Source organism: Mixophyes fleayi, chromosome 4 (genome assembly GCF_038048845.1).
Source record: "Mixophyes fleayi isolate aMixFle1 chromosome 4, aMixFle1.hap1, whole genome shotgun sequence".
NCBI classification, from domain to species: domain Eukaryota; kingdom Metazoa; phylum Chordata; class Amphibia; order Anura; family Limnodynastidae; genus Mixophyes; species Mixophyes fleayi.
The window spans coordinates 194,654,645-194,682,302 of record NC_134405.1 but is presented as its reverse complement, the minus strand read 5'-3'; the positions used below and the strand labels follow the sequence as shown (position 1 = coordinate 194,682,302).

Here is a 27,658-nt window from a genome sequence, read left to right as displayed (position 1 = left end):
AAATACATATTTACATGTAAGCCTAGTAGGTTTACATGCTCTTTAATATACTAAGCTATCAATTTTAAGGAACTAGATTGTGGAGAGGTACAGCATCTTAAGTATAAATAAAAAATGTGTGTTAATTCTCAAACCGAGAAGCTGATTACAGGCACCATTGAAAACAGTAATAATTTATTTTACTGCTCAGAAGTCAGTCACATACAAAGTGACATTTAGTTAAGTATGTTAAAACTTACTCTTATTCCTCCAATATGTTGTTATTCACTAGAAATGACCTGCATTCAAACTCGACTTCTTACTAAAAAAAAAAAAGCAAACATGAATTAAATATTAATCTGCCACAGAAACTATAATTTACAACAAAATTGCATTTTAAGTGTTTTATTATCCTCATAGCATCTAAATAATCTACAGGGATGAACACAATCTAGTCACATACATTATGATCAAAGTCGGATGGTATACCCATCAAACACTTGTATCTGTGGCAAGTTCTACCAAATATGAAAATGGCAAATTAGTCTGGGGAGTGGGCTGAATGAATGGATCACAAAAACTAGTGTTTTGTATCAGCCAGTGATTAAACAAACAAGCCAATGGCGACCCCCACCCCCCTCAATAAAAACATATCAACCACATTACAAGTCATCTTTATTATCAGTGTTCTTAAGTGTGTACTTTGTCAGGTAATGCTACAATCAGGAATTTCTTAACCCAAGCGACTCAACATCAGCAATCCATTGTTTGGTTTTTCAATAATCATTTACTTCTATGTAAATATTTTACGGCTATTTACTTATTGTTATAACTATGTAAAGTAGGAAATGAAAGATATGTACAAAGTAGTAACATTAAAATGATGGCAGTACTCAATAAATTTATTGAGAGGGGTCACAAGACCCAATGTGTCTAATTGTGCATTTAACAGTGCATTTTAGTTTTAGTTGTGCACGCTTTATTCAAAAGGTCAATCTCATACACTTTTGGGAAACAATATCAACAGTGTCATGAGGGTGCTACAAAGATAACATAACAGTCATACTAGAAATAGTAAATATAGTAAAACAAAGAGTAGTCAAATAACAAAAATGTACCATTCCAGACAAGCTATAGGAGTATAAGGTGCAGTATTTGGAAGAATGCATGGACACAACGCTGCTGTATTAAGGCTATGTGAGGTAACACTGCTGTTTACAAACATGACGCGCTGTAATTGGAACCAGGGACATTGGCAGGGAAGGATGACAACCAGGCACAGCGAGCTTGTTATTTGTCAATGTACTATCTAAAACAAAATGGAGCATGCATGTTACTGCAGTGTGTGAGCCATCAGGGGACGCTATATGCAGATCTGGAGAGTACAGTGAGCTATATAGAGAACATTAATATACCGATCACTGGGCTGAGCTTCCCACCACCTCATACACGATCTCCGCTGCCCAGTGTAATGGCTATGACAGGTGAAGAGACCAGTAGCTGTCAGTTGATGCGGTGCACACACAGCATCCGGAGGAAGAATGAAGCAGACACACCAACACTCACAGCCTCTTCTCCACTACACCGACAACTTCCGTGCAGCCTCGTACTGGTCACGCCGCGCTATGACGTCATCACGCTACAGGAACACACACGGGTCATACTTCCTCAAAACTCACATCATAAATTGTTTTGGCCTTTTAAAATAAAGTTAGAAACTGTAATATTTTCTTTTAGTCAACTATATTTTATTCCAGTGCTCTAGAACTGCAAATCTTACACCTTACATCCAGTACAAAATGCTCTGCTCCCAAACTTCCAACTTGCTGTCACTGTGCCTTTATGGTCAGGAGGTGGCGATTATGGTGGGGAAAAGTGTCTGTATGGTCATGTTCCTCATAGGCTGGAAGCAACAATTTTTCCCTCTAATCTTAATTGAATTCATTTATTAATGGATCCTTTATTAATGGATTCTTAACAGTACAAATTCAGCACAGAATAAGTAGAAACTTTGAGAACAGAACATTTTATAACTCACAACCTAGAGTGCTGGAAGCTTGAGGGTCTGCATTGAAAGTAGCTAAATACCTTGGGATCTACACTGGAAAGCAGAGGGCAACAGGCAGCCCGCTATGCCTTCACCTGGGTTCCCAGCTGTTAGCTCGCACTCTTACTTCCTCTCTGCTTTGGTGCAGAGAATGAGACTAAACCGGAGCAGTGACTTTTCTGACAAGTGGCCTCCTTTGTACAATGCAGGGAGGTCAAGCAACACGCCAAAGGAGGTGCACTGTGCTCTCCCTTCTTCCTCTACAGGCTCCGTCTTTAAAAGTAAGTGGAGTAGGTACAGGGGAGGGCTGGCAAATTTTAGCCGGGGGCAAGACTCGGCTCAGCAGCCTATTAGGAAAACAATACAGGTGACCCAGCCCAAAATAGCCCACTATGGGACTGGCCCGGAGGGCAGATGCCCAGCCTGCCCCTTAGTAGGTATTAGAGGCATGTGGAGGCAGTCTGATGGGTATGGATGGTGCATGTGGCGAGATCTTATGGGTATGTAAGAGTCACAGGGGCGGATCTAGAAAGATTTTCTACCCCGGGCGATTTAGGGGGGGGGGATTTAGGCCCCACCCCCTTTCTGCCTTTTAAGGCTGCCGGCGGCTGCACAGTATGTGCAGGTCCGCTCGGCAGTGACAATGTGCTGCCTGCCTGCTCTGATTGTGTTTAAAACACAATCAGAGCAACTGGGCAGCACATTGTCACTGCCGAGCGGACCTGCACATAGTGTGCAGCCGCCGGCAGCAAGCCCCTGCTAGGGGGAACGATTGCCCCGATCGCCCCCCCCCCCTGGATCCGCCACTGAAGAGGCATGTGGAAAGGTCTTATGGGCATATAAGGGGAATGTGGGGAGATCTGAATGGCATGTTGGGAGGTATGAGTGGAGTGTGTGAAATTGTGATGTACATGTGAGCTCTGGTAGCTTGTGGGTGTCTGAGTGGAAAGTGTTGGAATTTTGGGGCACATTGAGACATTTTGGAATGAGATGTGGGCGTTCCTGAAATTAAGGACAATGTGTAACCCTTGAAATATATCAGGTTTCCCACCACTGCTGTAGAGCCTACAGAGACCTGTGTTCTGCATTGTGTTGCCATTAGAGATCTGGGTTCTACATTCTAAAATCGAAAAACATTTGAAAGTCTACATAATATATCCTTTTTCTGTAAACATTCTAATGATCTGAAACCATGAACAAGTCGGAGTAGAAGAATTATGAAAAAAAGTACTTAAGTATTTTTGACCTTAGTGAAACGGACCTTAAAAAGGTGCTATAACCCTTAGTAACATATCACTGACGCCCCCAAGTTACAGCCATTTTTCAACCAATCACTCCCTGAACCTCCCAGCCTTGATCCTGTTTTCAGTAAGCCATGGGCCATTCTGATAGGCCACATCCTTTTTGGGTACAAAAATGGGACTGTCACACAAGAATCATAACTATATATAGGGAGTCAAGGGAAACAGAGAATGAAAGCAAATATCTGCTTGATTGTTATGGGGTACAGTAACTTTTACCTGTGCACAATTTTCATAAGTGCCCCATTATCTCCATTTTCTGCTATAGAATATGAAATGCCAACATTCTTTTTCAGTTTCTAAACCAAAGGTAGGATGATGATGTAGCGTGTAAGGCTACAGAACTGTTTTGCTAGAGCAGTGTAGCAATATAATAACAGACATAGGGTTTCCATGACCACAATTTAGTTACTGGAACCCCAATCCCTTTCTGATCACACAGGCATGGAAATCATTATTAAATTCCTGAGTACCATATGAGTGGAGCAATTTTGCCGTTTCAGGTGGAAACTGTGATGTCTTCAGTCACTTTATCCTAAAAGGTGGAGAACCTCTTGTTCTTACTGGTCTCGCTACAGATTTTCCACAGTGCCTCCATGTATTTACATGCTGTAAGATGTCACTGACATCTACGTCTACTTTCTGAACACACACTCTTGTTAACAAATAAACACAACGTTAAAAGAAAAATAGTTACAAGAACACTCACATGGAAGCTATTTATTATTACCCCACATATATATTTATATTACTAAAGAAGTTGCAGAATAAAGTTAGTTGTATATTTGTGGGGTTGCACTAATTATGAACTAAATATTTATTAAAGAGTGTGGGTTTGCTGGAAGTATGCTATGAAGAAAAATGTGAGTTTGGAGGAAGTATGACCCGTGTGTGTTCCTGTAGCGTGATGACGTCATAGTACGGCGTGACCAGTACGAGGCTGCACGGAAGTTGTCGGTGTACTGGAGATGAGGCTGAGAGTGTTGGTGTGTCTGCCCCATTCTTCCCCCGGATGTTGTGTGTGCATCGCATCAACTGACAGCTACTGGTCTCTTTTCCTCTTATAGTCATTACACTGGGCAGCGAAGATCGTGTATGAGGTGGTTGGAAGCTCAGCCCAGTGATCGGTATATTAATGTTCTCTATGTAGTTTACTATACCCTCCCCCCCCCCACTCACATAGCCATAATACAGCAGCGTTGTGTCCATGTATTCTAAATACTGCACCTTATACTCGTATAGCTTGTGTGGTATGGTACATTTTAGTTGTTTGACTAGTCCATGTTTTACTATTGCCAGTATGACTGTTATGTCCTCTTTGCAGGCTGTTATACCTTACTGTAATTACATCCGAATGTGCGGAATTAGTGATGCTATATAAACTGCTGATGATGATGATGATGATGATGATAAAAGGAAAATGTAATCTCTGTATGTCTAGTTTGTGGCTCCTTAAATAATCACAATAACCTGTGATGTTTCTTTAGCACTTTCATAACACTTTTGGCTGTGTTTACAAGTAGCACTACCTGACAAAGCACATATTTAAGTACATGTTTCAAAACAAAACAAGTACATCGATAATAAAGAGGACTTATCACAAGGTTAAAATGTTTTAATTTATATGCAAGATGGAGGGGAGGGGGCACAGCCATTAGCTTGTTCAATCACTGGCTAATGCAAAACACTGTGATTGAGAATAAATAAAATATGGATATAACCTGAGTGGTTATACATAATTTGGTCCACCACACTGTATGTCGTTTGTTACTGATTAAGAGAGATTACCCCAAGTAAATATGTTAATTTGTAGACATATTTAAGCCCACCTCCTCATCCCATCTTGCAGAATGGTATGGGATTTGATAATGCTATATTTTGATGTGTTGTATGTTTGATTCTTTGTTTTTCAGTAGATAATGTGGCTTGAATTCTTGCAGCCTGAGTACATATATCTAATAGACTTATTTTTTGTAATTATGTGGAGTGTAGAAAATATGTGATATGTAATGATAGTACATAAGCGCTATCTGTGTCCTGCAGTGGTCTTAAACACAGGCAGTCTGCTGTGTATAAGAAACAAACCTTGCCACACAAAAATAACTTTACATTAATTCTGGGAATCTTCTGAAAAATGTATGTACAGGTTTATGAATGTTGTTAGTAGTTATTTTATAGAAAGCAATTAGTATTTTAAATGAAAAGCCATTTAAGTCTAAAACAAATTCTATGTTAAAAATACATTATTTTTATTAACTAGTTATTTTGCATGTATACAGATAAGTGTAACACAGTGATCATTCTTTTAATACAATTGTAAATTATCTTAGTTTAGTATTGTATACATTGTTTGTAGGGTAATTTAAATGCAGATTTGATAACCGGAGTTCAGTCCCTCAGACTATGAGTCTTACATTTTAATACACTACAGGTGTGCATGGCTTTTAAGAACATCTACATTTTTGTTGTCTGGATTACTGGTTAATTAGAGGTGTGCACTCTATTAACAAATCAATGAATGGTGTTGTCCAGATTCTGATGGTTCAATGAAATATACACCTCTGCCAGATAATATAAATAAGTAGCTAAAGCAGTGAGAGTCCAGCCCTCTAAAGTTTAAAAGGGCTGCACTTTACCCTAATCTCAATAACAAGTTAACTTAATCATATCAGTTCATTCCACGTCAAATCAACACAAATTTTGATAAAATTCTAATTTACATTCTCCAATTTTAATTAAATTTGGTATAAAAAATGCTACAATGGGCATAAAGAAACCCCCCAAATCTTAGGCTGATATGTGCACTGGTTTTGAAGTTATACACCTAAAGCTGCAATTTTTGAACAAAAAACTTGTTACCATTTTTTAAAATTGCATTTGTAGCTCATCTGGTTGAGCTAGATAGTTGGGCAAGGTCTCATTTTAAACCTCTTGTTATGGGCCATATAACACAGCATTGCTTCAATAAAAATTAAAACTAACATTTTCAAAATCAAAATTTAGATTTTCTCAAATAGTCATATTTTAAATTATTTGATAAACATATAAAAAAAATTGGTCATACTGTTGTTAATAATTTCCAAAGTTTTATTTTGGGATCATCTGCTACAGGAGCTTTCATTTTTGAGTGATTTGTGAAAACTGTGTTTATTGAGACACTACACATCTGAGAAAATCAACAAAACAGTATTTTTTCCAGTTCACTTCATTAGCGCAATGCAAATTCCTCTTCGGGTGTGTTTGGGGAGGATATTTTACAGCCAGCGCCTGCTCCCACTTCTGCGCAGGCATGCAAACTTAAGTGGAAAGATACTCTATGTGGAAAGACACTTCAATTGTGTTGAATAGGCCCACCGTTTACAGGAACAAGTTAGGTTTGGGTGGGCTTTAATTAGTGAAGGAAAGCCCCTTAGTCACTAAGTTACTCCCACCCAAACCTTACCTGACCCTGGACCATTTATGTCACATTTGAAAAAGCAAAGTGTTTAATTACAGTGGAGTATCAGATTGGGAGAATGTGTGTTGAGAGGAACAGCAACTTGGAGAAGGGGTGCTGGGATGGAGAGACCCAGCAGACTGGGATCAACACTGCACTCTCAAGAAGAAGCCTCAGTCACCCGGCCAGGCAGAGAAGACAAGGCACAGCCCATCAGCTGCTGGTGATCTCCACGGGTCAGAGGAGCATGTGTGGGCTCCTCCAATCAGAGCTCATCACGTGCTCCACTCACCCCTCAGCAGATTCTCATGGGAATTATTTCCCCGAATCACTGACAGCCCAGTCCAAGCCTGCTGTGGTGTTTAGAGCAGTGGTTGGTGTTTAAATTGGTTTAGAGAAGTAAAGAAGAATAAATATGGAGGAATGTGACTGTAACTTATTATTTCAACCCATTTAAAAAGGATAATCATACTTCTAATAAGAAGGGGTTGAGTACTGTTTCAGAATGGATTTGTAATTTTTTTTTCTGAAATGTCAAAAGCTTTTGCCAGCTGTAGAAAACAACTTGGGACACTTCGAAAAGAGGGTCATTGTTCAGTTCCTTAAGATATTGTAGTATCAGCTACCACTTGCTGACATCAGAGGGTATTTAAATGCTGTATATGACAACAAATGGTGACTTGCATTTTTTCTGTAGAAATATGAAAACATTGATCAAGTGAAAGTTGACATTCCTCCATCGAGCTGGTCTATCACCATCTTTTTCATACCCAAGGAAGCCGGAGGTGTTATGGATTATTATGGTAGATGTTCTTTGTAAGGTGAATTCATTAACTCCCAACAGCTCGAATATACACCCTTTCTGAAAATGGTGGATATGCTAAAAACAAATGAAGTTTTCAGCCAGTTCCAACCCATCAAGTAGCACCATCCATCCAGAGCTGCAGCACCAAATGGTAGTGCTCTGTAGTAACCTTTCTTATAATATAATATGTGAAAGACAGAAAATTATTACAGATGTTTTTAATATTTCAGTATTAACACACTGCGTCATTTTACATAATATACATCAAAGGGATTGTTTAAGGAGATAAGTTAAAAGTAATGAATAGGCCTAGAAAGTTCTTATTTTCATTATTTTAAGAAACAGTCCAAAGTGAAAGCTTCTGTAACAGATGATCCCAAAATAAAACTTTGGGAATTTATTAACAGTATGACCAATTTTTGAGATTTTTTTTCAAAAATGTAAAAATAATGCTTTTTGAGAAAAATTTTGATTTTGAAAACTTCTAATTTTTATTGAAGCATACTACATACTCTAGCGCAATCAGGTGACCTCCAAATGCAATTTTTTAAAAAAAAGTTACAATTTTTCGTTAAGTGCAAATTTAAAGTCGTATAAATTCAAAACCAGCTCAGATATCAGGCTATGATTTTGGGGTTTTCTTTACACGCATGACATTTATTATACCAAATTTCATTACAATCTCAAATGGTCAGTTTGAAACCCTGTGTTGATGTGATGTGGAATGACCCTATGATAACATATCAGCAGGGATTTAAGACAAGTGTTACAAGCTATAACAAACAAGTTTGACAATAAAGCTGGAAGGAGTTGAATGCAAGTGAATGCTCAGTGGTCCTCCTGTTCTCCATGACTGACCTAAAAGCACTGAAGGAAGTATCTGCAAAAAATAAATAAATGTCTATTTAGTATAAATTGTAGGTGGGCATATACAGGCCAATAAATTATACTAATTTTAGGGTGGATATAACTTTTGGTTAAAATGTTTTTTAGTATTTTTGTTTCTAAATTACGTCTAAAAAAATCTGTTATGCTCGCCCTTGAGTGGCAAGAGCTCACAAGCCAGTGGAGATGTGTGATTAAAACCTTTTAGGAATGAACATTACATAATGTGGCCCTTACTTACATTTTTTATTTTCTTAATCTATTTTTTTTCTTTATGGAGACAATGAGTGGTGGTCTTGCACCAAGTAAGAGTACTGTGTATGTGTCTAACCTGCCATTCTCGCTGACCAACAATGATCTGCACAGGGTATGTATATTGCCTTCACCTCACTAGGAAGCACAATGTATGGTTTGAAGCCAAATTTCTTATCTCTTTTTTTTTTTTTGTTTTAATATTTCAGATTTTTTCTAAATATGGAAAAGTAGTCAAGTAAGTATCTGAATTTTGAATACATTTTCATGATCATCAATGTTTTGCGCACAGCATGGGCCTGATTCATTAAGGCACACTACAAAGGTGATCTGAAGAAATATCTTTTATTGAATACGAGTGTAGGTACGCTCTGCATATACGGCACTTTCTGTATGGAGACAAACACTGTAAGATACGAACAATACTTCTGTGGCGTATAAAGTTCCAGCAGATCACACAGGAGAAAATAAAAAGTATAGTCATTATTATTTATAAACACTTTAAAAAATATTTTTTTTGTTGCATTCCCTCCCCATGAAATACATATATAATATTATTAATGTCTAATGTACATAAAATTCATTTTTATAGTTGCTCTTAATTGCAAACAGAAATTCTTGCATGCATACGTGACAGTCATTACTTTTACTCAAGCCTGTTGCTGTTCACAATGATACGGCCGAAATTCACAGATCTGAGAGATGCCCAAAGCTGGAATCAATGCTGCTGTGTGCACTCATCCTTGGCTCGTCCTTCTGTACATTCACTAGGTGTACATGCCTCTTCCCTCCCATTTTCCCCCCATGAAATTGTAGGCTGTAGTGTCCTTTGCATTCAAGGATGAGTTGGATGTACTTGCGTTCACTGGCGTATAGTCCTTTCCTGGGCATGCGCAGCGCAATTTAACGCACAGTATGCCAGGTATCTGCTTTTATGTTCCTTAATCAGTCAAGCCCCATATGTCTAAAAAGAAAGGAAGGACGTTCTCTTCATCTATGTACCACATAGTATGTGACCGGCTTCCAACACATCAACTTCAAGAACTGACTGTTCACTTGCTGCCTGTTAAATACTACCCCTTGACAGGTGTCATTGTAACAAGATAGTAATGAACAAGGGGTATGAATACTTTTCATATGTAATAATTTCTCTAGAATGGCTAAAAAAAACAATCTGGAGAAGTAGTAAATGATATGTTAAAGCTACTTGCATGAAAATATATTGTATTAATGTCTGGGCTGTTACAAATTAATTTTTCTTTTGTTTTCTTTTAGAGTTACTATTTTAAAGGACAAAGAGTTGCGTAGAAGTAAAGGAGTTGCATTTGTGTTATACCTAGATAAGGAACCTGCACAGAATTGTGTTCGAGCATTAAACAACAAGCAAGTATGTTTCATGCAGAACATCTTTCTCTTTCCTGTAATGCTATAATAATTGAAAAGAGAACTGCAATGTAAATGTATTCTTGTCTTGTAGCTATTTGGCAGATTAATAAAAGCGAGTATTGCTGTAGACAATGGCAGAGCAGCAGAATTCATTCGGAGGCGTAATTACACTGACAAGTCCAAATGTTTTGAATGTGGGGTGAGTTAAACAAATCATCAACAGTTTTACTTTGCTTTTACTAATCCCTGTCTGCTGTATGTCTGTGTGTGTAATAAATATATATATTTTATTATATTACATTGCACTCTCCATGTTCAAACTAACCAGAAGGGAACAACTTTGGTGTGAGTTGATCAGCTTACCATATATTGCTATACGTGGAACTAACATTCCTTGTTCTTAATATAGAAAAGTAGTTAGGTTAGCATTAATTGTGTTTGGAGAGTGCCCATGTTTTTTGTTTATATAAAAATACAGAACAAAATTATGTAATGCTACACATGGAGCCAGCAAAAATTATGTTCTGTTCATAGAGCAGTATTCACATGTGATAGCACGATCTGGTTACACATCATTGGTATTTGTATCAAAAATATGAAACTAAGCCTGATAATATGCTTTGATTTGTTGTACAATTATTTATTTGTCTTGCTGCAGCATCTAGTAATGAACATTTTGGTGCTAGTATGTCCTACATCCGTTGTCACAGATTTCAAACTAAATGACCTTTTTACTTATCTCTTTATGATAATCAGACACTACTTGCAGTTCTGTTTTGCCATAGAATTTTCTTTACATGAATATATAAAGCACAATACCACCCGTTTTGAGAGGCTTCATGACAGCCCAGTGAGCATAAGATGAGACTGTAGAATTGATGGTAATCCTTATAAGAGGCATATATCGCTTTCACATATTTAAATGGATGACTCTTAATCAGAATTTTAGAATAGTTTTTAATTTTTGGGTTTAGCTCCACGTTCAGCTTGACAAGAAATAAACACTGGTTATGCAGTGCTATATAGAACTGTATACTGATATTTCATATGTGGGGAAAAACACAAAATGTAATCATGTATTCCTGTACTGAACATTTTCCTAAAATGGAGAAATTAATTAAATCAAAGGCTGCTCGTATTTGTAAACGGTCTACTTTTAACTTTTATTCTTTTTAAATCTTAAATAAAGCATGCTATGACTTTGTTTTACCAAAATAATTAATGGGCTCAAAAAAAGAATGAATATATCCTCAATGCACAATTATAGCACTGTGCTGATCTCTAGTCAAATTACTAAATGTATTTTTGAGTTACTAAATAAAATGTAGAAAGCATCACTCGGATGTTAACATATCCCTGTTCTACCAATTAAATAGTAACGAATAAAAACATGTACAATAATTCATTATAATGTTCTTGTTAAAGTAGACATTCAGCTCTGTGCATGTACATTTTGAGGGTCATTGGATGTCACATAGGATTTTCCAAGTGAATGTTGCAAGCAGCGTTTGGAAAAAACATAAATGCTGTGCACCCAAATTCTATTAATGAGAGGTTATGGGGCCTTTGGAAACAGTGGGTTACGTTCTGATAGCCGTTTACATGTGTTGTACTGGCGTAAAAACCTAGTAAATTCATGTCATTTACCAATGGATGCAAGGCCTTTCCAGGTCAAATTAAATGATGGCCAATCAGTGCTCATCTGTGTTAGTTGCACTCAGCTCTGGTCATCTTTCATCTTCTATGGCCAAGCAGTCATTGCCAATCATCGCTCAGCAGAAACAGGTTTTTAAGTCTTATTTTAGGGTCTAGCAGCCAACTTGAGTTTGGGGATTGGAAAGTTAAATGCCAGCCATTAAGTCTTTTGCCATAGCAAGGCAACTGTATTTGACCAGCCCTAAAATGAACTAAGTTGAGAAGTAGTAGTTTATGGTGTTTTTTATATCAAAATTGTAATATAAAAACTCCTTTTGGAAACAAATCTTTAATTTTAATATGACATGTAGTAACTTTGTCTCCAGTACACTGATGAATTGTTTTTATTAGTCCACCTAGATATAGACTTTAGTTTGCGTGTGCATTTTACAATTTTGATGTAATGTTCAAGGTGGGCAGTGTGTTAAACTGTTTTGATCTTTGATGCACCCATTTCATACTCTTCTGTCGCTTAACTGTTGCATGTTGCATCACAGACAAAACACTCCCTGTAGTATTGTGCTGTTTCTCAATTATTAGCAGTTTATTCAAATACAAGTTAACCCGTGCATGATACTCATGCATTCTAGTCAAATAAAGCTACTTAAGGTGTTAAAAAGGTTCTTGTCATGCATTTGGGCCTAGCCCAGGCCTCAACCACCAACCACTCCCCACTGTCACCCCCGGCAACCACCAACCACTGCCAACTGTCACTTCTCCTTCAAGAAATATATATATATATTTTTTAAATCTTTATAAACACTTTTAACAATTAACAAATTAAATTAACAAATTAAAAACATCTTAGTATACCAAATTTCAGCCCTTTCCGAATTTTTTTTTCCACACACACTAAGGGCTAGATTTACTAAGCTGCGGGTTTGAAAAAGTGGGGATGTTGCCTATGGCAACCAATCAGATTTTAGCTATCATTTATTTAGTACCTTCTACAAAATGACAGCTAGAATCTAATTGGTTGCTATAAGCAACATCCCCACTTTTTCAAACCCGCAGCTTAGTAAATCTAGCCCTAAGAATTTAGTAGGTCAGTGTATAACTCCGCCCAGCAGGTGGCACTGCAGCTTGGTTTCATTTTTTACACACACACACACACACACACACAGACTAACACACGCCACTAGACATTTATATTATAGATAATGCTAAGAATTTAGTAGGTCAGTGTATAACTCCGCCCAGCAGGTGGCGCTGCAGCTTTGTTTTGTTTTTTTCCCACACACAGACTAACACACGCTGCTAGGCTTATATATATATTAGATATGTGACTGATCTTCTCTAAACAGTCAGCTACCTTATATTTTATATTTGTACACTTTAATTTAAGTATCTAAATTCAGTGTGAAAGCGATATCATGGGTGGCAAGGCTATTGGAGACAAAAAGCCTAGATCTTAACAATGGTAAATGTGATGAGAAATACACAGTTGGTCAGTCAGTGATTACTGACCAGATAAGTTGCACTAGAATTGTAACTCTTATAGAAGACTTCTAAAAATTCATACTATATTGTTTCATTGATTAATTGAGTTAGTGTATTTGTAGTTGTGAATTAGCTGTAAATGATTATTCAGACATTCTGGTTTTCTTTTCTTTTTTTGCACTCAAGGATACGGGTCACTTGAGTTATGCTTGTCCCAAAAATATGCTGGGAGATCGTGAACCTCCACAAAAGAAAGAAAAAAAGAAAAGGAAGAAAATGGTTGAATTGGAAGAAGTGTAAGTATTGAAAACCTCTGTTTTGTTTGTCTCTTTATTTTTTTACTGTTTGTCAGAGTGTGGGATATTTTCATATAAACATGACCTTATCTGCGTGGAGTTTGTATGTTCTCCCCGTGTTTGCGTGGGTTTCCTCCGGGTGCTCCGGTTTCCTCCCACACTCCAAAACATACTGGTAGGTTAATTGGCTGCTATCAAATTGACCCTAGTCTGTGTCTGTGTGTGTGTATGTTAGGGAATTTAGACTGTAAGCTCCAGTGGGGCAGGGATTGATGTGGGTGACTTCTCTGTACAGCACTGCAGAATTAGTGATGCTATATAAATAAATGGTGATGATGTCCTGTCTTTCAGTCCTGAAGAGGAACAGAGTGAAGATGAAGGAGAAGACCCTGCTCTTGACAGCCTTAGCCAAGCTATAGCTTTTCAGGTACACATTTTGAATTACTGTAATGATAAAGGGATGTAACCGGAACAAGCTAGGCCCCGTAGCAAATTGTTTCACAGGGCACCACCAAACCTTAGCTCTGTCACTAAAGCTTTAAATCCTTCCCTTTAAACAGACTGTTTAATGTGAACAGTGGATGGTGTTTTCAGTGTTTGTTTTTTAAGAAAAAAAGAAAACTAAATACAAACCTTCCCACCTTTTTAAGCAGCCTAACATGGGTGCTTAATGAAGTTCACCTCAAATTTTTTTTTTAAATTCATATCCTCCAAATGATAGCGCTTTTATTCATGTTTGTGCTGCTTTTGGGCTTGTGCATATGGACATCAAATGCCTGTTGAAATCATAGGGAAAATCTTGTACCTTGTTCTCTTTGTTTAAACTCCATAATTTTTTTTAGAGAATTTTTAAACTACAACAAGGGTAACAGTAATTAAATACAGAGGGTGAAAAGCTGTTTTGCTGTCTTTTTGTGTCTTATTCGATTTGGGGTGTTCTGATCCCCCATATTTTTTCCACTGTTAGAGTACTAATGACCAGAGACAATTTCTCAAGTCCATACTGTAAGATGAACGTTTTCGGCAAAAGATATTACAATGCATCCCAGGGTGTTTACTTTATTTCTTTAGGTTATGTGTATGTTGTTAACTAGTAATTCGTTTTACGATGTCTGATATTATGTTATGGTTTTCCTTTTCTGGTTATACTGTAAAAAAAAAAGAAATGAGGGTAAGGTCGGTTAACAACTTGGTACATAAGTGCATTTCTTCTCTTCTAATAGAACATTCAAGCCGTGTTTTTAAAAGCATAGTGTGCAAATTTATTGAGCACTAACATAAACTCCATCATATCATGTAAGAAGGTAACGCAGGCAAGGATGAAATTGATGCAAATTGAAGCAATTATTTGTGTATGTGTGTTTACAGGCCCAATTGTTAACGTTTTTGGGAACATCTGCTGTCAATATTAACGTGTGCTAAGCCTTATTGTTGAAAAAAGTTTATGAAATGTATCCACTTCTCTGCACAACTATAATCTTTTAGTGCAAAGAACTACAACATTAATGTAAAAAACACTGCCTGCCAAATTCAGTTATAGTAAATGGGGTATGTAGGTGTTACCAGACCTCTACCTACTACTATAGTTTTTTTACACTGATACATGACAGGTGAACTCTCTAGGTCATAACCAGGCTTTAGGACAAATTTTAATATATGCTGATTATTTACCAAAATGCAGCAGAAGAGGTAAAAATAATTTGCAAATCATTTTATTATCAATTATATATGGATTATATATAACATAAGAATTTACAGAAAAAAACTATGCAGTTTGTTTTTATGATCTACTACAGAAATCAAATGTAAATTTGCGCATGTATCAAAGCAGAACTTCAAACACAAGTTCAGCTTAGGATACACAGCTACACACATCATAAAACACATAATACATTATACATTTAGGTTTTAAACAAACACCATTGAGAGCCAATAAGAAGTTTGTCCATTTAGACCTATATATTAGACAGTTTTATGTAACATTAATAATTCAGAAGAAGCAGAGAAGTGTTCTAGATGGAATAAATGTAAATTATGAAGGAAAAAAAAGCTATATTTTGGTCCTTTTGCTGCTGTAGCATATTAATGGTGCTCTCCTCCTGTTGGTTCTTAGGAGTCTGGAGAACTACTTTGATCCTCCTCTAGTATTGATTTCATACTTCTGCTGGGCTCTGCTCTGTATCTGAGGAAAGCATAGTAACAGCAGACGAATCAGAGCAAGCCTGTACTGTACTCCACAGCTTTGCTGTTAGTGAACCTTTGTGACTTGGTTGTACTGCTTTTAATGCAGAAAGCATCTTGCTCCCCTACTGTAATGAAGAGTGTCTTCAGAGTGTCAGAATTCTTGGCCTACTTTTACCAGTGGACCCATTGCAGCTGTCTGGGCTGCTTTTTAGGTCGTGAAGCCTTTGGTATTCTAAAATGTGACTATGGTAGGAAAGCTATTTTATAATGTTTAAACTAGTAGACACAAGGTGTTCTATTTAGAGGAAATGTGAAATATCCCCTGTGTGTGTCGATGTAATGCGCTGTTAAGTCACACACTCACTTTCCATGGTAGATTTCTGAAAAAGTAATGTTTAATTATATACCCCACACCACCCCCATTGCAGAATGGCACTGATGAAGGACTAAATGCTCAATAAAGCATGACACATTGGTTATGCTCACTGTGACATACATGTGAAGTGCCTATTGGCACATAAACCCATTTTTTACTAAAGAACTAATTTCATAAAATGCCAGCCTGCTGTGGTTTTAGAGTGCTAAATGCTTTGTGTTTTTTCTGAAACATCACTGGCTTAACCCTTTTATATGGATTCACCTGCTGCAAGCTTTGATTTTTGATCAAGTTAAATATAGACACATTAGTGACCCCTGAAAGTGTCCAGAAGTGTCTTTAATTTCACCATTCAAGCCAACCTCGCTTAGAATTTGAAAACAGATTTAGGGGGGAATTCAATTGGCCGCGTTACTGTAAAAAGTAACACCGCTTGTGCATTGTTACCGACATTACAGTAGTAGTGCGCATTATTACCGTTAATATGGTAATCTTAATGCTAGTTTTTGCTTGCAGCTCAGGGAGCCGCAGGCAAAAATCAGGATTAAAATTACCGTATTAATGGTAATAGATTTGGCGCTGCATTAATCGCGGCAGAATTGAAATCCCTCATTAGAGTTCCCAAATGGTGTTCTCTGAATTCACCACAGCTGCAATGAATGCTTATTAGTAAACTGAGATAGTATAAGCTATAATAGAACATTCTTTTGTTATACCCCCTCTAGGATGTGTACAGTGCCAAGTTGTACTTTTACCTAAGCGATACATGTTCTGTAATGAAAATATTTCGGCCTAATTCTGTGCCTCCAAATTATACCATCGTACAACTCCGCTTGGGGGTGGCTTGACATATCCTGGAATAGGCTTTGTGTCTCCTGCCTAATATCCGTTCATATATGCTTTTCCAAAAGGAAGCATTTCTTTGCTTTCTCACTTGCCTGAAATAGCTCCTGAGATCAGTTTAGCCCTTTTCAGAAGTCGCAAACTATGCAGTATCCCATCTGTGTCTCCCCTCTCCCTTCACTTTGGCACTGGTGGCGTGTAGATCAGCCTGACCTGGTGGCCACCATTGAGCAATGCCCGGTGATATACATCCCTGCATTATGGAAATCCTTTAGTTTTGGTGTCGGGGGAGGTGGAAAAGTAGACCAGAAGACTAGTCTTGTCCGGAGATTTGTTAACCTATACTGTGCTTACCAAGTGGCATAAAAATATTTCTGCTGTGTGTTTCTCTGTTGCGTAGTTAACAATGGGAGGGGAGACAATCATACAGTGAACTTATGATAATATTTCCATCAGCTGATCAGACCTGGTACAGAAGTTACACTACCTTTTACTTCTTATTGAGAACCAAGTCTGTTTAGATAGAATCATCTGGTAGGCCTTCAGTGAGTGAACCCTATCTTTATCAACTAATCTGGATCTGTGTTTCCAAATAAGTAAACCACTGCTGTGAAATTTTAACAACACCACCGCAGTACTCTTTTTCATGAGCTCTCTGCAGCGGTATCAACTGGCATAAGTCAGAGACTTTCTACTATGCTTTACTACCTTTTACAGAGAGCTTAGTATGTTTTGACACCTTTAAAACTCCCTTTTGGCTCTAGTACTTCCTACAGTCAGCTTGGAACTTTATTAAAGGCGATACTCAATGTTGTGTTTTTTTTTTTTTTTTTTTACAATTGTAGGTTAAGCCACTTCACTTTTAACATTTGTTTATAGCTGAGGATGACAGTGGAAGAGAATAGAAGGTTCCATCGTGAACCACTCATGGCTGCCTAATCTCTGTAAATAAACTTGCAGCTATGAGTAGAGATGCTCTGGCTCTGTTTCCCGAAAACCGAGCCCACCCGAACCTCGATACCGTAACTGAGGCAAAACGTCATTGTTGCGTCATCGGATCTCGCGAATCTTGGATTCTATAAGTACTAACTTCCACGGAGATCTGATGCCATTTCACAGAGAGACACAGAAGGGGTAGCAGGGTTTTTGGTCAGTCTCATGTGCAGTTGGGCAGCTTCATTAATGTAACTTAAAGAGAAGGGTTGACAGTGTTCTTCAAAGTCTCCAGTTACATTCTACTGTGCCATAGCTTGCCCAGAAATAGGAGAGATGGCTGTGTTCAGTGCTGAAAGAGAAGTAATAGGGCTGGCAGTGTTCTTAAAAGCCTCCAGTCACATTGTACTGTGTCATCAAAATGGATTCACATCAGTCCACAGAAGGCCAGGAGCACCAAGCAGCTGCTGGCACCAGTCCTGATGATAGTAATTCCTCTACATCATCTGCTAAAGCCTATGTAAAAGTGCATAGTGTTTTTAAGTCGGGGAAAGAAAAATGTAAAAAAACACCTTTTACCTTGGTAAAGAAAAAAACACCTGTAATCAAGGCAAAGTTAACTGCATGAAAAAATAAAATTGCCAACATGCCTTTCTCTGAGTGCTAGTTCTGTAACTGTCACTGAGGCATCTTGTAAGGTCAGTCTTAACGATGCAAGACCTAGTCATTCTGACTCAAAAAGTGGTGCCCAAATACTTTTACGTTAAAATCCAAGCTCGAAGAAAACAAGGCATTGGAAGAAACTGTATATTCATATTCGGAAATGACACAAATCCTTGGGGAGAGTATATCCACGAGTGCTATGTGCAAGTCTGACTTTTCTGATACTCATAAAAAAAGCCTCCTTTCAGCATTTCTGCAGATGTGTGGATGAGCAGCCCAAGTGAAGTCGGTGATAAACAAATTGAGGATGACACTTTGGAATTGCAACAGGATGAGGGGGATATGTGTGTAGATGACGACGGCGCTAATGAGGATAGTGCTGATGACGTTGTTTGTATAAATCCTGCACCAGTGGAAGCAGTTCTTGTATGTGATAAGAAGGCCATTTTCATGCCTGGGCATAAGACCAAAAAATCCACCACTTAGGATTTGGATAAAAATAATTCCACACATAGCAGTAGTCTAGCCATTTGTAGCGTTTGTAAAGCCACAGTCAGTAGAGGTAGGGACCTTCTTAACCATCTAGAAACCTCATCCATGTTACGCCATTTGAAGCAAGTTCATGGCAAGCTCTTGGGAAAATCTGAAACTTATGCTAAAAAAATAACAACAAAAAGTCCAGCATCAGCTAGGTCCTTTCTTTTAGCTAGATCCCGGCACCTGCAATCTACACCCATAACACCTTCCTCATTAATATCCTCAGTACCGATCGGAGTTCGTCCTGCATCCAAATTGCTAAGGCTAGATGACTCCTCCACTATCCAGGATTCCTCAGAAGAATTAGTCCCACTGCTGCTGCTGGGGGTGGCTCTTCATCCCAGAAGCAGACCAAGAAGAAGACTACTAGTAGTTTACAACAATTGACAATTGACTGTTAAACAATCCTTTGCTAGAGGAAGCAAGTTTGAAAGCTGTCGCCCAGTCGCAAAGTGGATCACAGATGCCATGGCGACTATGCTAGTATCAGATTTGAGTCCAATATCCACTATTAATGCAGCTGGTTTTAGACAGTTAATTGAAGTCTTGTGTCCCAGTTACCAGATTCCATCACAACACCATTTTACTAGAAAAGCTATTCCTCACCTGTACAAGAAGGTTCCTAGAAATGTAATTATTGGGCTACAAAATGCCATTCTACCCACTGTACACTTAACCACAGATATGTAGACAAGCGGAACTGGGCAAACTAAAGATTATATTACTGTGGCTACCCACTGGGGTGGTGATTCGCCTTCACCAGCAGAAACAGCAGCAGCATGTACCCAACTACGTCACATTTTTCAGGGGCAGGCTACTCTGTATCAGCGGCTTCACTAAGAGGCATACAGCTGACAATCTGTTACAAAAACTAAGGGATGTCATTGAAACATGGCTTATCTAGCTTGAACTCTCCTCAGGATATGTCATTTCTGGTAACGTCACCAATATTGTGAGAGCATTACAGCTGGGTGAATTCAATTACATTCCCTGTTTTGCTCACACAATAAACTTGGTGGTGCAGAGCTTTTTGAAAAATGTCAGGGAGATGCTGTCTGTGGCCTGTAAAATATCTGGACATTTCCGGCATTCAGCAACAGTATGTAGGAGATTGCAGCAGCTACAAGAACAATTTAATTTTCCCTGCCACCAACTGAAGCAAGAGGTGGTAACAAGGTAGAATTCCACCCTGTATATGCTTCTGAGGATGGAGGAACAGAGAAAAGCCATCCACACTTACTCCACAAGTCATGGCATTGGGAAAGGAGGGGGAATGTATCTTACTCAAGCGCAGTGGAGAATACTTTCCGTGTTGTGCAAGGTACTGAAACCATTCGAAGTAGTCACTTGTGAAGTGAGTTCAGACACTACTAGCTTGGACTTTTGGAAAAGCAGCTTGAGGAAATGGGAGGAGACACAAAGCAATTACACTAAGTATGTCCAAGAGTTATCAAAATCTTGAAATCGGATCACTACATTTTGGCGACTGTGCTGGAGCCTAGGTTTAAGAGCTATGTCTTTTCTTTCTTTCCAACTGACACAGATCTCAAGAGATGCAATGAGCTCCTCGTAAGCAAGATGACAGCTCAAGTGTTATGTGACAGGATGGCATCTCCTCATTTAATTTCTCAGTCAACTACTGCTAGGAAAAAACTTGGCTTTCCCAAGAGACTCGGGGATGATGCAGATGACTCAAACTAACCTAAAACTGTGACAGCTCTGCCGTACCTCCACCTAATCCTACTATCAACATCCAAAGGATGGTGGAGGATTATTTTTAATGACAGCATAGAAATAGACATGTCAGAAAGTCCCTTTACATACTGGGAGGAAAAGAGTAAATTTGGAGACCCATTTACCAACTCGCTTTGCAATACCTAAGTTGCCTACCCTCCAGTGTGTGCTCGGAAAGAGTTTTCAGCACAGCGGGAACCTTGTCGGCGATCAGCTTAGGAGGCTACTTCCTAAAAATGTGGAAAAGATGATGTTCTTTACTACCAATTACATCACAGTAGAGACTTCTGTAATGGTTGATTCCAGCGGGATGAATTAAATGAATGTGTGAGGATGATGTACACACTGATGAGGGTGAGGTTGATGACGACAACATCTTGCCACAGTAGAGTTCATTAACGGCACTATTAGCTTAGTTTCCTTAAGCGCAGTGTTATCTTGTTTTGTGGGGCCCAAACAAACCAAGTACTTCAGCCACAAAGGTGGCACTCCTTATCGCTGAAGTGCTTGGTTTGTTAAAGTGTGCATGTCCTTTTTAGGAGTGGGTGGGAGGGCCCAAGGACAATTCCATCCTGCACCACTTTTCTTTTCTGCCACTGCTGTCTGTGTGGCAGTGTTTTCTAGATGTGCTATGAACTGCCGTGAGTGTGTGTCGTTGCTCTGTTGCTTAGCATCCAGAGAGCTTGCTGCAATTTTTGTCTGAAAGTGTATGAAAATAATATTGTGACATGTGAGGTGGTCAAAATGGACTATAAATGCCTGGAAATTAGTGCTATTTAGGTTAATAATTCTTGTAGGAACAAAAAAAGAGAAAATTAAGTGATTTTAGCAATCTTTTGAAAAAAAATTGATCCAGAACCAAAACAAGGGCGGTTTTGCCAAAACCAGAAAACAAACTTAATCCAGATCCAAAACCAAAACACGGGGATCAGTGAACATCTCTAGTTATGAGTGCAAAATTGCAGAGCATTTAAATCTGCACAGATGCATCTAATTACACCCCAATGGTTGGAACTGCACCTGCAAAATGAACCTGCATTTACATTTGTGGATTGCAGATTCAACTGCAATTACCAATACTGAAAGATTGAAACGTTGCTTCAAAGTCTTGATTAATACTATATTATCAATTTAAGAGGTGGAAGAGTCCTGTTCAAGTCTTCATTACACACCTCTGCCCTCCCACTCATCAAAAGATAGTCTCTGATTCTATTGAATGCCTAATGTGAAGGGGTAGGAAAAACCTGGAAGGGCAGGAGCGGGCTGGGAGAGGAAAGCCCGGGGGGCACACAGGCGGCCGCATTGCATGAAATGGGATGCGGCCGCGTCATTGATGACGCGGCCGCATCTCCTGTCATGTGATGCGGCCGCCTGTGCGCTGACGCCGGTGAAAATGTGCTATATTGCACCCGGGGGGCGGCCGGCCGGCCTACCCCCGGCCCTAATAGCGGTCTGACTGAGCGGCCCGGGGGGGGGGGCGCTTCCCTCCTGCCCCCCGGGCCAGCCCGCCCCTGTGGAAGGGCATATGTAGTTTGATACGATAAACTGTTAGGCAGGGGGATAATGGCAGGATAGCATTAACCAATATAAGAATAACATTAGTTCCGAGAGATATAGCAGTAGCCAGTTACTCTGCTTAAATGAAAGGTGGATGAGCATGTGACAATTGCCTTATTGTTGCCCACTTGCTGATAGAAATTAAATGTTTCTCTTTTGCCGAGCCTGATCCAACTCATTATATTCCAGAGACAGAAATGGACTCTGTACTGCTGTTAAAAAAATAAAAATAAAAAATAAAATCACAATTGCTTTATTGTTGTCCAATAGCGAAATAAAATATACATGCATGGCCCACCTCTCTCCCTCTGGATCAGGCTTGGAAACAGCCTTCTACACATCTATACCTGCTCCACCTGAGGGGTTTAATGTAATTATAAACTCTGGTTTTGATAGTGTGTTCCACTACTTCATGTCATAGTGGATCTGGGTCAATGTTAAAGGACAAGTCAATGCACACATTCAACTTTACATTTGTGAACCACAAAAGAAAAATGCCTTCTTACTGTGGCTATTGAATGCGTCTGTCTAAAATATAAACATTTTGGGTAATTCTTTCTTTCACCCTGTCACAAACCACCAAGTCAAATTCCAAAATCTTTAGATACTAGCTACAAGGATGCTGCTATTGGGCAAAGAAATGGTAAATTATTTGTTAAACATTACTGTTTATATTTTGTGTGTGTGTGAAGTACTCAATCAGTATGGAGCATATGTTACCTAGGAGATTGCAAGACTATTGCTCAGTCTTTTCCAATGTCAGAGAGATGTAAGGTGGAGAAGAAGGATTTTAAATATGGCAACTGAATAAAAGTATGACACGTATTTCAGATATATTGTTTAATAATTTTATTTATAGGTTCACAGAAAATAATTACTTGCATACTGATTTTCTATTTCTCTTGATTGTAGCAAGCAAGAATGGAAGACGAAAAAAACAAATTCAGACAAGCTTCAGGAGAAGCCTCTACATCAGGTGACTCGAGGCGTCCTAGAATAAAGAAAAGTGCATATTTCAGTGACGAGGAAGAGTTTAGTGACTAATGTTGGAATATAGATATACAGCGATACACTCATTTTGTCCAGACCAAGAGGTTATCTCAATGCTCATTGTGCAGATACAGTGTGTTTGCTTAATACGCCGCTCTTGAAAATGGCTTTCTCCGCTATGAGCAGAAGACTTTTACCACATGACTTATTTGCTTTGAATCTACAGATATGTTGGTTTGTGAGTTTCTCTAACATTGACTTGTATAACTCAACTTGTGTGGTGTAGCCAAATTGGCACTTTAAAAATGCAAATATGTCACGCACACTATACCATCAAACTTACTGTTGGAAAGCTCTGACGGGACCAACAGTCTAAGATGAATATGATGCTTCCTTTCTGTCACTTCCAGGAAACAGAAGAATTGGGCTGTGGGTGTAATATAATCTGCATCAATATCACATGTGATTTTTGAATATTTACATATTTATAATTAAAAAGCATATTTGTTTAATATGCAACTGCCTACTGTTTACTTAAAGCAGGTGTAAATATTAATATATTTGTAATAATAGTATAGCAGTATTTACATGACATTCAAACACAAACCTATTTAGGATTTCTACCCAATGGCAACTGTTTAATCATACAAAACGCGCAAGAAATTGCATGTCAAACTCAAATGCGTCTGACTATGTTTTTAATTGCATTTTTACTCAGGGTTAGACGGTCATTGGATGTTGCCTAAGCTTTCCTAATGCATTCATTAAGGGGCCCTGGCATCCTGAACAATTCCAGCCAAATACCCTGTTTCTTGCTCTGATTCTGCCATCTTCTGAACCCAATCTTCCATAAATCCATCTTGGCATAATTCAATCGCTAGTAGTAGGTTAATTGGCTGCTTTCAAAATTGACCATCGTCTCTCTGTCTGTGTATGTTAGGGAATTTAGACTGTAAGCTATAATGGGGCAGGGACTGATATGAATGAGTTCTCTGTAAAGCGCTGCAGGATCAGTGGCGCTATATAAATAAATGATGATGATTGTTCTATGTTCCTCGGGATGATGCTCTTAGTTTATTGCTAACTGTGACTTTTCAGAGACTGGTCTATTTCTACACACTATTTGACCTCTGAAGATAAGTGAATGTACCAGGGTTTATTTGGGTGTATCTTGGGAAAAGTGGTGAATACTTATGTAATCAGTTAGTAGGTCTCTTATTTATAATTCTGAAAAAAACTTGAGTTTATTTTATTATATGACAATACAGAGTATTTTGAGTTGATCATAGGTAAGAATTCCAGAATAAATTATTTTTTATTCCACAATGTAAGAAGAAATGTGATCAATGACAAAGGGGGTTATAAATGTACCTTTGTTCTAGTCTCTATTGTATTTCTTACTAATGTCTTGCATATCCACCACTAGCACTTACAGTCCCTTAATGCTGAAAGTATAGAATGGTAGTGTATGATGGATACTCGTGTCACTTCTGCTGAAACCTAGACTACCTACTTCCTCTAATAACACACTTCAAATGCAATACTTATGTATGAATATACAGCAGAATAGCTTAATTGCATCAAACAGTAATGTATTCTCAAATACAGGTATTCAGGATTATTTAAGACAAAGGATGAACAACCCTGCAGTTACAACAAATAAAAATCACTAAAATGAGTCTTGCATGGTATCTAATATGCAATTAGGACAAACAACGCAAACAATACATATAACGCTTGCATAACTCAATATTCTAGATATGAAATGAGTCTCTAATAGGGACATCTTTGTCCAGCACTGTATTCAGGCAAAGATCTCATACGATTAAAACCTTAGTTTACATATATGTATACACCCTTTTGTCTACAATCTGTAGCTCTGCTTTCTGGTGTTTGTACAGTGTAGCCCATGACCATGTATGGAGATCCTTGGCCCTGAAATGTCTGCATATTAAATGGCATGAGTTCTGTGCTAATCAAGAAGTGTAACCTGTTGTTTGCAATTCAATGGTAACCAAGCAGCATGTTTTTTTTTTAAATGACGAGATCATTGGCAAACGGCTCACTTTTAATTCTGCGTTACCTATCTCTTTCCTATATGCTCATAAATTCATATGTCCATATTGGGGCCAAGTAGGTTGAGATTGTATATGTTCATTTACAGGAGTTTGTTTGTTTTTTTGTTGTATTTTTTTTTACATACAATTACTCTTAAGATTTTTGAGGGGTATTTTATATAATATAACCTTCAATCAGTGTCAGAAGAGGGTGGGTATATATAAATATGATCTACATTAAATGACCACCAGATAGCTTTTGTTCTCATCATGAACCACCCCCACCCCATTATCTGTATATGACATGCCAATTAACCCTTTTGGGTAACAAAGGGGTCAGTCAAGCACTGAGAGGCAACACATGACTACTATGAGAAAAAAGGGCTTCTTACATTTCTTATCAGTGAAGCACATGCACACATGGTTAGGGTAATCGTGGGTATCCATTCCCACATGGATTTCTCTATATGGATCTACCCCTCTGCATCCATCATCCCACAGACTTAGATATAGTTGTACTTGCAGTAGTCGGCCACCCACTTCAATATTGTAGAACTGTCTAGCAGAGCCCAACAATTATCATCTTCAGAAGCTCTGCCATGTTTATAGCACATCCTCCTCCAATAGTCTCACTCTTGCCTGGGGAGAGCTAGGAGCAGTCTGGGTTTTACGGATCAAAAGCAAATTTCCCTGTCAAAAATTGTACTCAAAACGCTATAGTACATAGAAAAAATAGAAAAAAAGTGGAAACACTCATTAGGAGAGACATGACAAGTGAGCTAAAATAGGAAATCTACATACAAACAGGAGAGAGTTGTGTCCTATCCATGCTCTTAACCAAGTACCCTATGAATGTGCTTGTTTGAGACAGCTGGGAAGAACTATTAAAAGCATTGTGTGCACTCTAATTGCCCCAGTATTCAGTACCCATAAAGATGATCAGTCTATTACTGACATCAAGCATGAGAATGACCTGAAAGAGTACCACTATCTTAAAACAGCCTTTGCACAACATCGGTGGTCATGAATATAAAGATAGATTCCTATATACCCACGTTGGATTCATTCTAGGATACATACAGCTATAGCACCTCAAAAGTATTGTTGGTACCTATTATTTCTGGTGTACATTCTAATATTTGCTTAATGACTCCACCAGAACTGTACACAAATGTTTGGTTTTTTTTTATAACCAATATATGCAATCATAGCAAAGAATCTATAAGCTTGTCACAATTTATTATTAACATTTACATAGTGCCAATATACACTCCAGAGCTTTACTAAGGTCCCCTCAACGAAGGCTCAACAAATACCATTGCCATGGCTGTAGAATAAAAATACAACCTGGGGACCAGACTAGCATATATATTTGATGCTTCCTACCATGCTGAAACAAAGTAGGCTCTCTCTCAGCTTCATACTGTTACATAGTCGCAACTCCTTGGTCACTTCTAATATCCTTATAGTTTACATTAGGGGGTAAGTTATTTATATACATGAATACTTCAACATGGTGCACGTTATACCCACTGTCTGGAACTAAACCCAAAAATGAAAATGTATTAATAATTATAACTTACTAGGGTCAATTACATTTTAACCAGCCATGTGTGTTTGTTTTTACTTAATTACAATCAATTGCGAGTACTTGGCATTGTTCTGCAGGGTATCGTTAATTAAACACTAACATAAATCTATCTATCTGTGCTAATACAGTGAACGCCTGTTTTACAGATACAGACTAAAAAAAAGCATCCACACTTTGTCTGACTTTTTTTTATGGAGCTTAAAGCACATTTTACATAGTTGCATTTGGCTAGGGCATGAACACCTTTTTGTTTTCAATCTTCAGTTCTACTCATCATCATCATCACCATTTATTTATATAGCACCACTCATTCCGCAGCGCAGTACAGAGAGCTCACTCACATCAGTCCCTGCCCCATTGGAGCTTACAGTTTAAATTTCCTAACACACACACACAGCCAGAGACAGACAGGCAGGCAGACAGACTAGGGTCAATTTGTTAGCAGCCAATTAACCTACCAGTATGTTTTTGGAGTGTGGGAAGAAACCGGAGCACCCGGAGGAAACCCACGCAAAGCTCCTTACAGATAAGGCCATGGTCGGGAATTGAACTCATGACCCCAATGCTGTAAGGCAGAAGTGCTCTTTCATATAACCAGTTTTGAAGTGGGTGGGAGCAGAACAGCTTATAACCAATCATATAATCAAAATACAGCAGCACTGAGTATTTTA

General features: G+C 38.4%; 2 protein-coding genes and 1 long non-coding RNA gene across 5 annotated transcripts in view; 1 reads left to right on the top strand and 2 right to left on the bottom strand.

Annotated features, from left to right (window-relative positions):
* Positions 1–1,654, bottom strand: part of PPHLN1 (periphilin 1) — a 66,967-nt gene extending 65,313 nt beyond the window's left edge. The window contains exons 1-2 of one of the 3 annotated variants that reach the window (XM_075209066.1): positions 1,395–1,654; positions 240–301 (exon numbers count right to left, since the gene is read on the bottom strand). In XM_075209066.1, coding sequence (XP_075065167.1) covers position 240 — 1 coding nt within the window. In that variant the 5' untranslated portion in view covers positions 241–301; positions 1,395–1,654. The remainder of the gene's footprint in view (positions 1–239; positions 302–1,394) is intronic. The other 2 variants (XM_075209067.1, XM_075209065.1) reach the window with 2 other exon arrangements.
* A 2,622-nt stretch (positions 1,655–4,276) lies between these two features.
* On the top strand, positions 4,277–23,858 carry ZCRB1 (zinc finger CCHC-type and RNA binding motif containing 1). The gene is made up of 8 exons (XM_075209062.1): positions 4,277–4,454; positions 8,734–8,820; positions 8,915–8,943; positions 9,981–10,092; positions 10,183–10,290; positions 13,413–13,522; positions 13,874–13,949; positions 23,262–23,858. Exons 2-8 carry the CDS (start codon positions 8,737–8,739, stop codon positions 23,391–23,393), a joined length of 651 nt encoding a protein of 216 aa, XP_075065163.1. The 5' UTR covers positions 4,277–4,454; positions 8,734–8,736; the 3' UTR covers positions 23,394–23,858.
* Positions 23,184–23,766, bottom strand: LOC142152419 (uncharacterized). Its single transcript, XR_012691335.1, has 2 exons — positions 23,683–23,766; positions 23,184–23,340 (listed from the first exon to the last, which is right to left on the bottom strand). It is a non-coding gene; the product is annotated as an uncharacterized LOC142152419 (long non-coding RNA).
* Positions 23,859–27,658: the final 3,800 nt, after the last annotated feature.

What these genes read in the sequence shown, in the direction of transcription:
- ZCRB1 (XM_075209062.1), top strand. Translation starts at nt 8,737, where the DNA reads ATGAGTGGTGGTCTTGCACCAAGTAAGAGTACTGTGTATGTGTCTAAC. An exon ending in AAATATGGAAAAGTAGTCAA is followed by an intron (nt 8,944 to 9,980) that starts GTAAGTATCTGA and finishes GTTTTCTTTTAG; the next exon opens with AGTTACTATTTTAAAGGACA. An exon ending in GAGCATTAAACAACAAGCAA is followed by an intron (nt 10,093 to 10,182) that starts GTATGTTTCATG and finishes CTTGTCTTGTAG; the next exon opens with CTATTTGGCAGATTAATAAA.